At 37.8% G+C, this 18611-nt stretch overlaps 1 protein-coding gene across 1 annotated transcript in view; it reads left to right on the top strand.

The window, feature by feature from the left end:
- Positions 1–2030: 2030 nt before the first annotated feature.
- Positions 2031–18611, top strand: part of LOC132103008 (cell adhesion molecule 4-like) — a 126458-nt gene continuing 109877 nt past the window's right edge. Inside the window, exon 1 of the mRNA XM_059507791.1 lies at positions 2031–2344. Coding sequence (XP_059363774.1) covers positions 2269–2344 — 76 coding nt within the window. The 5' untranslated portion in view covers positions 2031–2268. The remainder of the gene's footprint in view (positions 2345–18611) is intronic.

Genomic DNA, 18611 nt, shown 5'->3' with positions numbered 1-18611 from the left:
ATAACTGTGTTTTGTGTGCCTTAACGATGACAGTTCATTAATGAAGGTACAAGCCATGGAATACAACAAGAACAATATTATTACACAAATTATTCCATATCTCTCTTCCTATCCAGTGGTTATTCATAAAGTCCTTGAACAAGAGGATATATTAGCATGGCGAGCTCTTTGGAGTACAGACATCTGAAATTGATATGGACCTAAAGAAAAATCCAATTTTGAAATTTTGCTTTCTCTTGGGGCTCTTCAAAGTAAATGGCCTGCAGCAGGAAAATCTCCAAAGGGTCACGCATTTCACATTTACATCATCTAGATAATGGACTTTTTTTTATAAAAGAGAAGTCTGAAAGCACCGTTCTCTTGCAGTTTTAGAGCTGTACTAACAGAAACCGCCTCCCCCCATCATTGTTTACTCAAAGGGATCTAAATAAATAGTTGAGTTCAAAATGCCATGAGATGCAATTTAGTATTAGAAATACTGATGTGTGGAAATAATATATTTCATGTCTCAAGGTTCTCAACTAAGGTGCTTGTCTCAATTAAATGGTTTGCAGATTCCTTTGTATACATGTTTCTGCTTTTCGAATTATTTATGCTCGGACCAAAGGCTTCCAAAAGGTTTGATGTGTGCTTGCCAATTATAAACTACTCTGGCAACCATGGAAGCTAACAAATGTTTTGATCCTGCATAGGGACTCTGTGATGGTCAGCTTGTCTGTGACCATAGTCTTCTAGAAGTGTTTCTTACGATTGATTATAATTGGACAAAGGAGTAATATATATAATAGGCAACAGCAAAAACAAGGCATAATATGGAGCAGCCAGTAAGCCTGTAGTTCTTTTTACAGGTTGTGTTTTCCTGCTGCTATTGCATAATTTAACACCTGAGATTTCATCTACCACAAACATGCGGTCATGTTCAAATGAATGTAATTTGTATCTGACGCTCAAAGCCTGTGTTTCAGATAATATAAGGAAGGCTATTTGTCTCTTAAATTAACATAATTGTTATGAATTATGTCCTCCTGATTAAAATCCCATATATTTTTTTCCATTCTAAGAAGCGAGTATAACTAGGCAGATTTGAACCTAAAAGCTGAATTAAGTCGTCAAGACAATAGGCCTAGCATATTTTCATAAATAGGTTGGAGCATATGTTTTTCAGTTTGAGTCTGCAATATTAAATGTATTTTTAAATTGAATATTTGTGCTTAATAATTGTTGTTTATTGTTTACATTTTGCTGAAAAGCCTGTAACTAGTTAAAGCATATTTAATGTGACAATTTACCCAAATCCAAAAAACTTCAAAGTGTGTTCTATGGAATCATTTTACCCCCCTGGACAATAACAGTTTTCAAACTTTTTCTGTATTTAAGATTTTACAGTAATATTAAGAAATGAAAAACATTTTCTAGACTAAAATTGTGACAACTAGCCCTCAGAGACACACGAAAACCTAAATGTTATTCCTGTAAATCACCACATGATGTCTCTGAATACAAACTCAACGTTAACTAAACTAAAGCCCATGTATTGTTTTAGGTTTTAATTACGCCAGTGAAGTGAGTTCGAGGAAGATGTTTAAGTCGCGCTCGTGCTGGTTTCATCCCAGCTTGGTTGCTAATGATCGCGTTGATTCTGTCCGTCATGTCACATAGGCTAGTTGAATGAATCACTTTCTAATTCCTTGTTCTGAATTGGTCCGGCCAGTGATTCTGTCATTTATCTCTGCTGACTGACTCCCCATTACACGCTAGAGATTCATTTAAAAGCTCAGTCTTCCAGTAAAGTCGGATTATTTATATAAAACATTCAAAACTTTATTGATCGCCACTGTAATTCATCAAGTTAATATAAAGAGCGGTTCATTTGGAGGCTGGGACTCGTTCCAATAGCTGTTATAGCGCTATGAACTGTATAGCACATTGTCTTTTTGATAAAAACAAACGGTTATTGGTTTTTATAATATGATAGGTCTACTTTACCCCGCCCATGATTTGGTGTTGCGCCGCGGTCATTGTCAAATCCGATTGGTTGTGGCTGAGGCCAAGAAAAACCGGCCCTGCTACATTTCCACCTTTCATTCTGAGTAGTGTAGCAGACTGAGTGTGCATGTGTGAGTAGGCTACTAGTATGCAATACACAACGATTCCAGCTAACACTGGAGTTGAGAAAAGACATAACTCGTAGATGAGAGCCTGCGCGCACATGTTATTCTAATTCCTGTCAAAGGGAAAGGAATTACCAGAGAGATCGGAATAACACACATGATGGCATTTTCTTCTTTTTGGAAGTACTGCGCTCCTCTTTCTCTCCTACTGCTCCTGTCCTATTCGCAGACAGGTAAGATTATTTTATTCAGTCCATGAACACTTTAGAAAGTGAACTTGCCTTGAACGCGGACAGATGTTTCATTAGAGAGAACTATTCATCTGTTAATTAATGTTGCCATCGCGAGATTGTATTGAATAGCCATATATGTAAATACAGAGGCATATACATCGCCTACAACATGCTCTACGTGGGTCCAGCACATCGGCAGTGTTACATGTGTTAGAAATCATGTTATCTTCCGTTTTAGCCATTTATAAGAAAGGGAAATTTTGTTTATCTCAAAGTTCTTTCTGTTCCGGTTTTCACCCTTTTTGTTACTATGTACGTGCAGCCTACGTATATGGCCATTGCGACAGTCTGTAGGCTACAAGAGCGCAGGTACCATAATCACGCTCGCGCTGCTCGGAGGTCCCGCACTGGGCTCCCCTGCGCAAGGGTTACTGTCCCAAATCAGTCTCAAATACAAGACTGTCAGAGCAAATCCCAACACGGGCCGCGTATTTCATGCTTGCCATCGCATGATAAGTGCACCTGCCGTTGTCCAGGGATTTGGATTACAAGAGCATCTTGAAGATACTAGCTGGCCGTTTAATTCTTCTCTTCAAGCTGTGCCATCTGTTTGTAAGATGATGCTCAAATTAATAATTATTAAAGCAAGAGCGAAAATAGCCTGGGACAAAAAGAACATGTCTTTAACTCGTGCCTACGGGTGAATCGCATCCGTTTTTGTGATATAAATTCCATCATCAACCCATTTATAACTTACATTGGAGAAACATCGTCAGGTAGTTCGTATATATTCAAAAAAACAAAGCAAATCAGGCGGTTATTGGCGCTTCACCAAGCAACGTAAAGACAAAATACCGGTCTATAATCGTGTATACAGTAGGTGAACGGGAATGACCATTATTTCTTATTCTTGCCAGCAGCATTCAAAATAGAATCACTCTACATATTTTCCACTTCGTGTTTTCTCACTACTAGGGAGAGAAACCCATTCAAAGCGAAAACAAAACGCTCTGACTTTTAAAAATATATTTTTTACAAAATTAATTCAAATCATGACATATTTTCATGGAAACTGCAACAATAGTGTAATGTACAGAATATGTACATTTTAATGCATTCAAATTTGAATAGTAAAGCCATAGTAAAATGGGGCCAAAAAAGCTAAATGGTAGTTCCTCACTTCATGTTTCGAATTCTATATATAAACAATATTAGCATATTTATCTGTTTGAGACTATAAAAGCATCCATTTGTTAAATTTCAGTAACTATATGTGGTCCAAACTACTGGCAGGCTTGTGTTTTTTTTCTGTACAGCTAACATTGCTATTCTTGCTTTATGTGGTTGTGTATGTAGAAATGTGTATAATTGTATTTTAGTGGTCATAGGCTTTGGGTTTATAGGTTTATGTATGTTTACTCATTGGTCAAATGTCAGTTTGTCTCTTCATTTGAACCTTGGGGGTCAAGAGGGAGCTATGGAGATGACTGTCATTAAACTCCCAAGTGACACAAGGTAAAATAAGGGGGGGGGGATTGGGGATAAGAAGGATGGAGACAACTGATTATCACACCCCTTCTTCTTCATTTAAATCAATAGAGAATCTTTATATCAGATTGCCATATCTTCATTCCTGTTTTCAAAGAGAAACGTTGGAAAAGTTAGTTTGCAGCAAGAGGAAGAGATGGAGAAGAGAGAATGGGGAGGAAAAAAAAAGGAAAGTGTGTGAGATGAAATGATTTTTGTACTTACTGAAGCAGAATGAAAAAGAGAGAAATAGACAATGAACGAGAGGTAAAGATGTAAATGGGGTGGAAAAGTAGAAGACTGCCAGGGAAACAGATGGAGTGACTGGGATAATGAGAGGAAGAGACTTGAACCTATAAGAAACCATTCTATCATAGCCTGAGAGAGGAGAAAAGAAACATATAGAATAGTGTGTGTGTGTGGAGGTGTGTGTAAAACTGCCCCTCCCCCCAGCTCAACAAATACTAAATGTACTAGGCTCAGTGACTGTGTGTGTCCCTTGGGCACAGGCCTGCAGACTCATGCTGTGTTCTCCATCTGAGCCCTTCTTTCTCTTTTTGCCTCTCTCTCATTGTCTTTCTCTCCATCTCTCTCCCTCTGCATGCCCTTTTTTGCAGTGCTGTCTGACTGACACACATGAGCATTCTGCATGCTGCATTCTTTGCCTGTCCCCTCTCATCACTGGCTCTACACAGATAATCATCTCTATTTGTTTATTTGATGGCAAGCAATATGAAAGTCATTCGTTTAAATCTGTTTTCATCATTTTTTGGGTCTCTGTCAATGTTGCTTCTGCTGGAGGGCCAAATTGCCTCCTAATTGAAAAAAAAGTATAAAAATAGCTGCACAGTTTAAGATAATTTATAGGGATTTCAGTAAAATGCAATTACATATTGTAGTTATAATAGTTGTCTTATTATATAGTTTGATATAACTAGTCATGTGGCTAAAGGTTTAAAAACATCCATTGTTTTAGTAAATCAGAGCTTCATACTTGCAAATGGTTTCAAATGCAACAAATAATAATAAATAAAAAATAATAATTTAAAATGTAATAGCCATTGGCAACATTTGATAAAACTTTGTGGATCCATATGCAGTTTTGGCAGTTATTATTAGTTTTTTTTACACTAATGAACAGCATTAGTTTGATGTCTGATTTGTGAATAAATGACTCTTATGAACTGGTTCTTTTTAATGAGTCATTCAAAAAGATTCACAAAACTAGGTTGTGAGTTAGTGGTTTGAATCAAACTCATTCAGTGAATCGTAAGTGAGTAATGCAACAATGAACAGAATGACTCGATGTCTGATTTGTAAATAAATGACTCTTATGAAGTAGTTCTTTTTAATGAGTCTGAATTAGATTCATCAGAGTTACCACTCTAAACCATGATTAATTTTTTCAGTTATATCTGATTTGACATGACCAGGAATGATTATTTGTTATTTAATATAGATATTAGTTGTGATAAATGTTTAAAAAAAGAAAAAAAAAGAAAAAAGGATGACACAAATATGGTCAGAATAAAATGGGAACCACACTACTTCTGAAAAACAGTCTTTATTGAACATTTTGTTAACTAAAAAAGCCATTTTTTAGTCTGGGGCCCTGAATATATGGGGCATGGAAATCAAGTTTGTCTTTTGTTTTGAGCTTTTGATTTCCTAGTCTTATTCAGATTGGTGCATTATGTAGGGTAGCTATAGGATTAGTGCATGTAGGACAGAAATTGGTATTTTCACTTGACACTTTGTTCTGTAATGCCATGAGGAAGCCTTTATCTTAAGCCAAGGTTTATCCTTTGATTCCAGTGTATGGTTGTGTAATTCCCGCAGTAAAATAAAAAGGTTGACATTTAATTGCAATGGAAGCCCTCCTACCAGTATGTTAAAAACAGACATGTAGTAAAGCCTTCATGTACACGCTTCCTATTTTTACTCTCATTTCACAGCGAACTCTAAACCCAGGCTCAGAATAGACGAATAAAGACGATATATAGAGGGAAAGCTGGTGGCAGACTGTTACGTACCTACCTGGCTTTCTCTTATCACTGTAATAGATTACACATTTTATAGTCCTATATAAACAGATGTTCCTTTAGAGATCCTATTTGTTACGCAACAACACAGAAGATAGAAAAGCGAAAAGGCGAGTAATAATCATATGTGTGCTAAAACTCGTGAACACCTGTAATTTAAGGGTGATGCGATAAACAGGGAGGAATAGATCTATTTTAAATCATTTCAAGGAAGGGCTGGATTCATCTTTGTGTTTTATTGAGCCGTTACACAGGCTTGGTTTGTCGCAGGTGGCATGTTTCGGTAACTATATTTCACCGTAATTATCTTCAATCTGATTTGACTGATTAGACACTCCTTTCATTTTCTTGTTCGCTCTCATCGCCTGCCTGCCTGCGGTCATTCATATTAGACGCAATACTTTATGTCTCATTTCAGTACTGAAGAGATGGTTATTGGAAGACTGTGCGTTTTTTAAATGACAGAAATAATGAATAAGACGCTTGTGGTCAAGTTGACTCCAAATGTTATTGAGCACGGCCAGCACAGCGCTGTAATGAAACCAAAAATCATCCATCTCTCCCAAAAGAACGACTATTATCCTAATGAAGCACACTCAGAAATGTGCACCAATTAAACAGGCTTATTTTTCAGGGTTATCACTCTCAAGCTGTTTCTGCAGCTCGCTTTGATTGAATGCAAGCACAGTCATTGTGGGAATTTAAGTGCTTGCTCTCTGATAAGTGTGAATTATTGAAATGTGCCTGTTCGTTCAGGACCCGATTCTGTCTGTGTCACTTGTGAGAAGGCAAAACCTCACCAGACATGAGGTGTCAATAATTCAGACTTCGGATGTGAAGTGCAGTCTGAATCAGATCTAATTTTTCTTCATTTTGTCCTGTGAGACGTCTGAGTGGCAGATTTGCTGTCTGGTGCCTGACTATGTCTTTCTCAGCATGGAGAATAAGACTGCAGAATATGCATTGTTTCTTAGTCTTTATTTCACAGCTTGAGAACCAGATAGAAATTTAGTAATCTCAAATGAGTTTTTTTGAGTACTAAGATAAATGGTATTTTAGCAAGGGGTGGGTCACAGTAACGTGGGGGTTTGAATTCTTAAAAAAAAAAACAAGGACCCCAGATATGACTCTTAATTTCTTAATTAACCGTAAAATACTTTCTATGGAGGCTTTCCAATTTTAGGTACAGGGACCCACATGGGACAGCAAAAAAGGGGTCGATTTGTGGGAAAATATTTTTTTAGGGCTGTCAAAGTTAAAATGTGAATTACAAATATTTTTTAAATATCACTTTTAATTAACTGATTAACTGAGAATTAAGTTTTCATTTATTTCTTCTTCTTCTTTTTTTTAAATATCACTTTTAGCCCTAAAAATCTGCATGGACATTATCCATTAATTTTACCCACATTTCTGTTAACCCTAAAACACAATCCAATGCAGTGCAGAATCCTTCATATTAATACAGTACATTGTTCTACATTCTTGCACTTTTTTGTTAGAGTGTGAACATTTTTCAGATAATATTTAAAATATTTGTGACTAGTTGATTTAAAAAAATATGTACTTTTAATCATCTCTCACTCTGGCAATATCCTAAAATCATGAGCTAAATTCTTTCAGTTGTGTTCTCTTTTACAGCAAGAAAATCACCTTTTGGAATTTTATCTTCGAGAGAACAGAGCTGCTCATGTAGAGAGAGAGAGAAATGAAAGACAGGCTCTGAGACATGAAAAGAGAGGTGGAGAGGAGAGCGAGCCAGACTTAAGTGGATGTTGTGGTTGATTGTCACAGAGGTGAACATTCCTCCGTACAGGGGACAGAGTTGCCATGACTTTGCAAACTCTGCCCTGTGCTTGTTTAACAGCCCCCTTTTTTTACCCCTTTTGCGGTAATTACAGGAGTTTTAAGTGCAACTAAAGCCCTCTATGTTTGATTGCATGAAGGGCCCATTAGAACTAAAATGGGCCCCTGCTCCAGATGGAGTGTGTGTGAAAGGCTTCGTAGCTTCTTGAGAGGGAAACTAATGCTGCCTGCACCGATTACATGATGTGAAGAGCGTGGAGGTGATAATGAGGCTGTGGATGAGCGCAGAGGGCTGGAGGGAGCAGCTCTCACTGGGGACAGGTGTTTCTGAGACGCGAGTCAAATCTGACCACAGCACATCCTAGCCCAGAGAGAGAGAGAGAGAGATTGAAAGAGGAGAAGAGGGGATTGGACGAGAGGGATTTTTGACTTATTTTCCTTTATCGGAAGCCAAAGTGTGTGTTTTTAGAAGTTTAAAAACCATCTCTAATCCCAGTGGAGACAACTTTAATAAACAGAAAATATGTAAACGGCGTGGCACTGCAGCAAAATGTCCAAACATTGTACTGTTTGTTGAAGCATCCTTCCGACCAGTTCAACATCGCCAGTGGTGTGAAAGGAGTTTGGGGGCGGGGCTATCTGTTTGCCAATGTTAGACACAAGGAAACCTGTCTGAAAGCAGTCAGGTTGATACTAGTTTAGATCTGATCATTTGGCTCAGCTCAGCAAGAATAAGCTCTTTCGGCTCCCAAGAGTTTCTTTATTTAGTACCAATTCTGGCTTTTATAATTCAGCCAATTTGTCAGTGCCACGTCATATTCCGTTTTGCTAAATGACACTTGTCTATAATTCAGATTTACACATTGTCATATTTCTGGCTTCATAAATCTTTACAAAATACCATATTTTTGTAATAAAAACCTAATTGTAACATAAAACACTATTACAGAATGTTAGTGAGCTATACAGAACAAACCATAATAAACAAATAATACTCAAAATGGAACACGGTGTGCCATATAACAAATAAAAAAATGACCATTATTTTGTCTTGAATTAATAAGGTTAAAAAAAGGCTGAGAGCCGTCTGAGAAAACGGCTCAAAAAGTTGCTCATATTGTTCACTTAAAGAAACCACATCATATTTAATACAAAATAAATTTTTACTTTGGAAATGTTTTATTAAAAGAATTAAATAATGTCTAGTGCCAGTTAGAGTGATAAAAATATGTATATTCTTTCACATGGCTATTACTATGCATTAAAAAAAAAAAAAAAAGATCAGATCAGATCTCCTTTGGAGTTGACTTAATTATTTGGTAGAGGCACCTGAGCTTGCTGGAAGATCGTCGTGTTAACCTTGTTACCTGAAACAATTTTGTTTGGTGATGCTGTTGGCATAGAAGTTGCTAAAGGACTGAATAAGAACCTTCAAAGGAATTCTAATCATAGATTTCAATTTTTCTAGTTATTATAGAATTTTTGGCACTTTTATTGATAGGCACTGTAAGAGGTAGGGTAGGAAATCCAGTGTAGAAGATGGGGAAAATGAATGGGAAATGACCAAAATACCATAGCTGGGGGTCTCTTCAACTTCGAGCACTTTTATGTCCCTGGGGATGATTGTTTAAACTGTAGAGTTAAGGTTTTTTCTTTTTTGTTATATACGTTATACGTGAAGGCCAACTGTCTTGGAAACATTTCACTATCCCTTCATTTATTTTTGCTGCTTTTCGAATGGATTTCATGTCTAGAAGACCTCACTTTTAAGATACATACAGTACTGTAAAATCTTATCTAAGGTAAATGAGCCAGACATTAATTTAAAAAATGCTTTTCAAAATGTTATTTCCACATGTTTCATGTCTCATTTGAGATGAGTTGGAATTACATTGTGGTAGGAATTTTCATGACCTTCAGAAAAAAATGGCAAAACATTTTCTTTGATGCATTTATAAACACCATTGAACAACGTTAGTAGAGAAATTAAACAAACTAGTGAGTGTGAAAAGTGTTTAAGAGAGTACATTTTCTAAATGTCCTCTGGGCCAGAAGTGCTCATGGTTGAAGAAACACCCAGTTACCATGGTACATATTTGCAAGGGAAGAGAGAGGCAGGAAAAAAGGCTGAAGGTTTAAAGGAGAACAGCGTGAAGGTCTCAGCACCTACACTACACAGTTCAGTGGTCTGTGAAACAGTGGAGAATGGGAAGTTAAAGAGGCTAGTGTGCACAGCACCAGACTTGATGGAGGAGAATGGAGAACAAGAGATGGAGGGAAGAAAAAGAAACAACTGAGATCGTCGAAGAATCGCAGGGAAGAAAGAGCAACACATCAGTGGAGGCTAAAAGATCCAGTGGGAACATTAAAGAAGGAGAGAAAGACCAGAGTAAGTACTTGTGTGGAAACTACTAGTTGTATAGGTGACTGCAAACAGCAGAAACATGGCACCATTACAAAGCGAGAACAGATGATCAATGAGGACATTTTACTGCAGGCCACCCACCCGTCTGGAGCTGAGTGGCAGGTCAGGGGTGAAGCGCTCACACACACAAACACAATCACACTTCCATCCCAGTCTTCTGCTCTCACTGATATGCCCACTGAAGCGCTCGGCAGGTGGCTGCTAAATGAGAGTTGCAGGATTGTGCAACATTCAGAACGGAAGAATTGGCTTCCTTTTTAATATACAGTATGAATGTGAATTTGAATTGAATTAGCCACACGCCACATGAAATCAAATTAGAAACTAGTGTCATTTTAGTATTATTTGTTTACTATAATCTTTTTGTAATTCATATTTTGAAGTAGCGTTAATGTTTTCATTTTTCATTTGAATTTTTGTATCTTTTTTTAGTTTTCTTTTGTTGATTTTTTTTTTTTAAATTTCAGTTTAGTTTTAGTTTGGCTTGAGTTTTTGTTTATTTCTAGTTAATTTTAGTGCTCAGACTTATTTCAGCTAGTTGCCTAGATAACTTTTTTTATTTCAGCTCAATTAACAAAGGTACAGATAACTGAAACTTTTTAAAGGTAACTGGAAAAAAAAAAGTCCCAGTTTTAGTTAAGAAAACTAGCCCCGACTGCAATGACAGAAAGAGACAGAATGCACTGAATTGCATTCTGGGAAGTGAATTGTTCTTTCATCCTGGTCCACAAAATGCAATTTTTTTTTTACTTATCTATCATCATCCATCCATCCTTACAACTTCAAGGCTTTTTTACTGTTTTAAAAACATTTAAGGTCAAAGTTGTCTTGACCAACTCTGTTTTTCTAGTTAGCAATAACAGTCATATATGAATTTTAAGTCTCTACCTTACAATCAAATTCAAATAGCTGAATGCTGTATCAAAATCTGCATGATGTTTGCTGCCTCAGTTCAAATGTTAAAATATATTAGTAATCTCTATTTTATGAATATAATGAGAGGACCTGATTGAAAACTGGCACATAAACGAAGGTAATTACTTCCCTGTATTCAGAATGATCTGCACCATTGTTTCGGGTCAAGGGCCACACTGAGAGGATCGACTGCATGGTCAGGCAATAGAGTTCCCTAACAGGAAACTCTCAGTGATAATGATTATCTGGAGAATACTTTAAAAACAAATTGAGGTGATTTGAGAGGATTGATAAGCACTTCAAGCATGGATGAGAGCCAGACGGTACAAAACCATCCAAGACTGCAGCATCAGCACAACGCTGTCCTCTTTCCCAACCCGAGAACAACGAATTCAGGCTTGGGAGTTAACCTTTGATTTTGGATAATTAGTAAGCGGTAATCTTCATTAGCCGTAATGAATTTATACCACAGGACAAAAAGCTTCAAAAAGTTGCTGGTATTTCCAAAATTAAAATCTCAAGGCATGCTCGAGGACAAGGGCAGCACTTGTTAGTATGCGCTTGCGGTGTATAGACTGCTTATTGTTTGGTAGAAAACAGTAGCGACCGTGAGGTCATCTTCTTGTTGTTCTGCCGATAGAAGGAGAGTTTGTCCTTCCAGGAGTGCTGGGCAGAATTGGCCCGAGGCTCCGATAGCAGGAGATTACTTCCTCTAACAATGGATTACGTTTCCGAGATTGTCTCGGTTCAAGGGGTGTGCGCGAGGTGCTGAGACATCCCGAACTTGCGACCTTGACGATGGGTGACTGCAAGAACTCAGCTCCTGAGAGCTCTTAGCGAGAATAGGATAATGCATAAAAAGACAGGCAGGTTTTTAGTCTGAATGATTGCAGGCATGACTGTGGCTGTGCAGGAGATTTGGAAGTCTTGTTTCTTGTACTCCCGAGACCAAACCTGGAGCGCTCGACAATCTCGCAACTCATCTGAAAAAGGAATAATGTTATCATCTCTTGCACACAGGTGGGATGACTCACACCCCCCTCTGCCTCGCCGGGAAATCACATTGCTGTGCAAGCTGTTATATTAACAGTAATTTCTGATGGAAACACACAAATCTGTATGAGTCACTTTTTTGAGGTGAATATCAACATCTAGCACCTCAGGATGAGTGGAATTGGTCAGTATATACCACTTTAATTAAGCATGATTCTCCTACACCGTTTCTGTGTTGAACTAATGAAGCTCTATGGAATGCAGCTGGTAGCTGGAGGAAATTGTCTAATTAAAAAAAGATTGCTTATATAGTGGGAGATGGATAGCGACATTTATGTGCATACGTGGATGTTGTTGGAGTTAACACAATTGGTTATTAAGGTTCCGTTTACAGAAAACAGATACAGGCCGGCAGTTGTTTCAGGGTAAAATATGTTTTTCCAAAAAATGACAATTCTGTCATCCATTACTCACCTTCATGTCATTCCAGATCTGTATGACTTTCATCTGTAAAAAACAAAAGAAGTATGTGGAAGAAAGTTTCAGCTGTTTTGGTTGATTCAGTGGAAGTCAGTAGGGTCCTAAACAACATTGGAACCCACTGTCATTGTATGGATGAAAGGACATTTTTTTTTCAAAATATCTTCTATGTTCCACAAAAGGACGAAAGTCATACAAATTTGGAATGATGTGAGGATGAGTAAATTATGTTAGAATTTTCACTTTAAGGTGAACTATCCTTTAAAGGAAGGCCTAATTTTGAGGCGATTGTCTCTAATATGGCTGGTAATGGCATTATAAAAGTGTTCTAGCTTCATGTCCTGGAGGAAAACTCAGGCTGCAGATCTGACACCCGTATGGATTTTTTTTGGTCATATTAAGCTTTTCAACAACTTTCACCATTCACTCCCCTGTTTCTCACTCCCTGTTGGCTTCTGACCTCCTCAGCTTTATCTGTAACACACACACACACGCACACACACACACACACACACACACACACACACACACACACACACACACACACACACACACACACACACACACACACATCTCTACATGTACAGTAGCTGTTCCTCCTGTTGGTCGCTCAAGTTATGATGTGGTATCTGTGATGTAGGGGAAAGTGATTTTCACGGTAGTTGCCGTGGGCTATGTTTTGTAGGGTAAGCTGTGAGTGTGTTCTCCAGGTGCTCTGTAGCAGGCAATTCAGTCCAGGTGTCCAAATCTGATGCCGGCGGCTGTTTTGTGCTCATTTACATACAGAAAATCTGTTGTGGTTCTATTTCCACCTCCAACAGACATTGTTACACCACCATCCCTCTTTAGTGTCTCTGCTCTCTATTGTCTTTTTAGGGCTGCAGCTAACAACTAATGCTTAAGCAAATATGCTTTGATTTTGCTTAATCAGATGTTTCTTTCCCAATTCTCTTCCTCAAATATATAGTCTATGCCACAAACACACACAAAAACATAATTTGAATAAAAAAAAACAAAAAAAAACAGAAAAAGTGTTCACAGTTTGAAAGCAGCAGAACTGTCCAACATATAATTGATATTAAAAATATATGTTTACAGGTCAGAGAATTTTCTGCTGGAGCACTCGCATCAGACAATCATTTCATATAAACTATAACTACCTGGCATTATCAGGGTCAGAAATATTCTCTCCAAAACATTATACATTAGACAGCATACACAGTCATGTGTTATTAATGTGTTATTAATGTGTCGAATTAAACCTCTCGAAACATAAATTTTCTTGCAGATTCCCTCGCTCAGGAGTCCCTATACCCAGTCCATTTCTGTTCAGAGCACTAATTTCTTTACTTAATAGTGTCTCTCTTTGGCTCTTTCTTTAAATTCTATAATTTCTCTCTCGATCTGCTGATGTGTGCACTTTGCATCTGTGCTGTGCTGCATTTTTGTTATAGCAGATCTTTTTCACTTTTCTATTTCAGCCCACCAAAATTCCTTGTTCTCCCTCATTACCTCTGCTCTCGCCCTGCCTGTTTATCACTCTCAGTTTTGTTCATATTTTCCTTCAATCACTCCTTCCATCCCTGAAGTTCTTTGGTTTCACTTTCAGAAGTCTCATGTTTCCTCTCTACTCACCTTCTAGTTGTCTGTTGCTGTCTCTGAATTTCAAGTCATTGCTCAGTTTTTGTGACTTTTAAAACTATTTACTCACATCAATTTTTAATTTTCTCATCTCTCTGCAGTATTGTCATGGCGAGGAATGTAAAATGGACGTGTCTCACTCGCTCCAATTCTTTTTCCTTCTCTTTTTCCATCAGTTTCCTTCTTTTCCTTCAAGCCCAGTTTATCTCTTTATCCATTATATATTGCCCTTTATGTCTCTCTGCCAAGCAATATAGCGTAAGGTTTATGTGCAAATAAGGCAATAGCGGGAGATTGACTGGGTCTGTATGGATGTGTGTGTGTAATATTCACTTGGGGACATTAGCAGTCATTGGCTCAGAAAAGTGCAGCTCTTTCTCACACACACAGTATTGTGCTTGTGTCATTATTATGCAGAATGCATTTCTCTGCATGGCCTGGTCACTTGCATGTGTGTGCGCTCACACACACACACACACACACACACACACACACACACACACACACACACACACACACACATACACATACACACACACACACACACACACACACACACACACACACACACACACACACACACACACACACACACATATGCACTCTGAGAAATATACATATAGTAAAAGTTATATTATATATAGTTTTAACAAATTAAAAAAAAAATTTTGTCGTTATATAAAGTTCACATTAAAACTGTTGTTTAAAGCTAGAATAATAATAACATTTATTTAGAACATTTATTTTAACTTATTTAAGTGTCAATGAATATGATGGAGAAAGAAAGAAAAAAGAAGGGGGGGGGGTTGCTCAAAGCAAATATCACTTTTAAGTGTGAAATATAATTTAGTTGTGCGTATTTAGGATGCATAAAATGGTAGCTATAAAAATTGGTTATTTTACTCCAAAAATGGATTTCCAGCACCTTCAACAGAACATTATTAAACACAATACATCATTTGAGATGTGGTGGAAATTTTCATTACTTTCAGAAAATATGACAGAATATACCTGTGGTTGGAGATTGTTAGTAGTTTTATCAAAAATTAAATAAACTAGTGAAAGTATAAATAGTTACTTTTAAGACTGATTACTTTCTAAAAGTCCACAGGGCTAAAAGATCTCGTAGTTGAAGAAACACTCTTACACAACTGCCATTGCTCTGGACATGAAGCACCATGGGATGAATATATTACAATTATTTGCATCTTGCCAAGGAATGATTTGGAGCTGCAGTTTGACTCGAATTTTCCTGAAGGCATTACCTTAACAGATTTCTTTATGCATTTTTCAGCAGTTCAGTCAAGTCATGCTCAAAAAAAAAGCCCCCAAAAATGTTTTAGTTCATTTGTACTGCATATATGTCACAAGGCTCTCTACGAGAGGATAAAAAGAGCTATAAAAACAACAGTCCTCCAGTGAAACCGGCTGCAGTCTGGAAATAAAAGGGCTAGCTGAGCCCTCATTCACTCATGAAATATCCCAACCGAGCAGTACCATCCAGACTTTTTGCCAACTATACAGCTGCAGCGGGAACAATGACACACATACGCATTCAGATGCGCTCACACACTCTTACTTAGACACTCTGAGCAGGCTTGGACTAGCTGGCACACGCTCAGAATTTCTGGACAGGAGTGGATGAAGCGACTTATAAGCTAACCCTGAGTTACATTTTACATGTCTTCACTAGCTCACAGGGGTCTTGTGAACGAATGCAGATGGTGGATTTGACTCCCTTATGTTTTATAAAGTTTTATGGAGTCATCTGCTAGTTTAAATCAGCTAGCGCTCATACAAACACACACATACTCAAACTCCCATGCTGCCTAATGTGGTATGTTATGCTCATAAAGTCCAAGAGGCCTGAAGTTTAAGAACATCACACACTCCCACGGCCCACATGCTGTAGGCACACACACACACACACACACACACACACACACACTTTCATGCTGTCATACTATGGGCTATGGTAAGTCTTGGCTGTGCTGGCAGGTTTAACAGCAGCCAGAGGGGCATTTTGTCCTTCACTCTCACTCCCACTCCCACTCCTTTTTTCATCCCTCCATGTTTAACTCAGCATCCCGACCCCCAAGTCCCAGCATCCACCTCTGCTCGCCGTCATTTGTTTCTTCTCAAGTAGACCCTGCACCCCTCTCTCTCCCTGTCTAGGGGCTAAATCGCTTCATTTTGTACTTCACAATCCCCTTTCAGAAGAGAGTTGGCAGAAAACGAAAAACAAAAAGAAGATGATGCGTGTGCATGTGCGTGAGAATGAGGGTCCAAAAGAAAAGCCGAGAAAGCAAGCGGAAACACACGTCTTCTGGCTTTGAATTAATCCCGTTGATTATACTCCCGAAATCTGGGTTGTGACACAGTTGTTATTGCTTTACGATATTAATAAACGAGTGAGATGAAGAAAGGAGGTGGAGGGGTGGCGGGCAGCAGGAAAGATGAAGGAAAAGAATCAATGCAGAAGCTTGCAAGGTAATTAAAAGCAGCTATGGACAGGCCTTGAAAACCATTATTAGTAGATCTTGGTAAAATTACTATGATTACACAAACAGCTCCAGCAACACAGGCTTTGGTGTTTAGGCCATAATTGCCCCGCATGGATTCAGATTCTCAACAATGTTGTTTTTTTGTGATAGATAGGAGACAAAGCGAGGGGAGGAAGGAGGCTGAATGTAAAGGCCAACACTTCTCGATGCCCCGGACGTCAATATAAGAATTAATCGCTTAATCGCTATCCACAGAGCAAATGTAATTTTTATCTTCTCAATTACACATTTTGGAATGGTGTGCTGTATTGATCAAGATGTTTAAGAAGATCAGCTTCTTGGAGCTTCTTGGGCACACTGAGCTTTAAACAAATTTGAGTTGCTATCATGAAATGGTGAAGGCTTTGCATTCGAATATTAATTTGTTCGTACTGACTGTTGATTAAACTGATAAGTAGCAGGATTCTGATGTTATTAATAAAGATGCTGTTCAGATAACATTTTCAAAACCACTGCAAGCAGGCATATCCTTATGTAAGTCAATATGTATTGATCTTGACATAGGGTTCAGTAGAGCGTTCTTATCTTTAATACACCAAAACTGACATATAAACATGAAACTGATTTAACATTAAAGGCGCAATATGTAATTTTTCTGCTTTAAAAATAGCAGATATCACTATATCTATGTTATATATATTTTTTAGTTGTGTACTTACATTATCCCGAAAGTTTCCACGAACTTTCAAATCCAGAGAAAATTATAGTTTAATTAGAAGACATGGCACGTTTCTTTATTTCCGTTTTGTCACCCGTCTATGGCGTCATATAAACTTTGAGCCCTCTAGTTTATCTAACTTCCTGCGGAACCGCCAAATACAAAGGAGAACAGAAGCAAAGACGAGACGAAGAAGAAAAAGTAGTAGGTAGCCTTGATCAAGACTTTTATATTTTATATTTATATTGTTTATATTCGTATTTATACTTCAATCAATAACTTAGTTATGGATCATGATTATGCTTTGCCTGCACGTTCTGTGAAGTGCAAACGTACGGGTGAAATAAATGACCTGAGAAGGTTTTGGGACAAGAGAACAAACAAGACAAGGGTAAATATTGGAGTTGCATTTCCAAGATAGAGAGAGCTTCGTGACAAGCTGAAACTACAGAGAGATGTTTGCATTCTAATAAACAGGTATGGATCCATTCAGCTAACTGTATCTATCCGTATATTTTGTGAAACGATGATGTCTTGTGTAAAACGCAGACGGTCTAGCTCTCATGTAGAGTATAATGTAAATCTACATGTGTTCTATATCTGGCTGGATAAAGTAGCTTTTTTTAACATATATTGTGTTTTATACATATATTACTACTAGCTAGATGGAATATTGATTTGATAGGGGTCTGATAATTCATATATCTCTCCGTTCGAAAAGACGTGATTGTCAAAATACTAGGCTGCTGCTGCTGTAGGTGAAGGGAGACCGCTGACAGACCAGGCTCTTGTCTTCATGACAACAATATCTATACTTCATGTTGAACATAAATATAAAGCCTACTGATAAAGGACACCGTCAACAGTATTGACGGCAAAATAGACGATGTTTGACAGGTGCAATATTTGAAAATCGATAATTATTTATTTATTTTTTAAATTACATTTATATCTGAATTTATGTCAACCTATAGACTTCAAACATCAAAATGTCATGAATTAATATGTATTTGTGTACAAAATTACATATAAACATATTTTCCTATTATATTTTGCCTGGAAACGCTTCCAACACGCGTGCGTGTCGCGTGAAAAATAGGCGTCGGTTCTATTTCTAGCAAGCACGCGTTTTCCGCGCGCCTTGAGCCGCGCCTGAGACGCGCGGCTCACACAGGCAGTCTGCAAGCTCTAACCTATTAACATGGGAGCCGAATTA

Source organism: Carassius carassius, chromosome 24, assembly GCF_963082965.1.
Source record: "Carassius carassius chromosome 24, fCarCar2.1, whole genome shotgun sequence".
Taxonomy (NCBI): Eukaryota; Metazoa; Chordata; class Actinopteri; order Cypriniformes; family Cyprinidae; genus Carassius; species Carassius carassius.
This window is presented reverse-complemented; position numbering and strand designations above follow the sequence as displayed.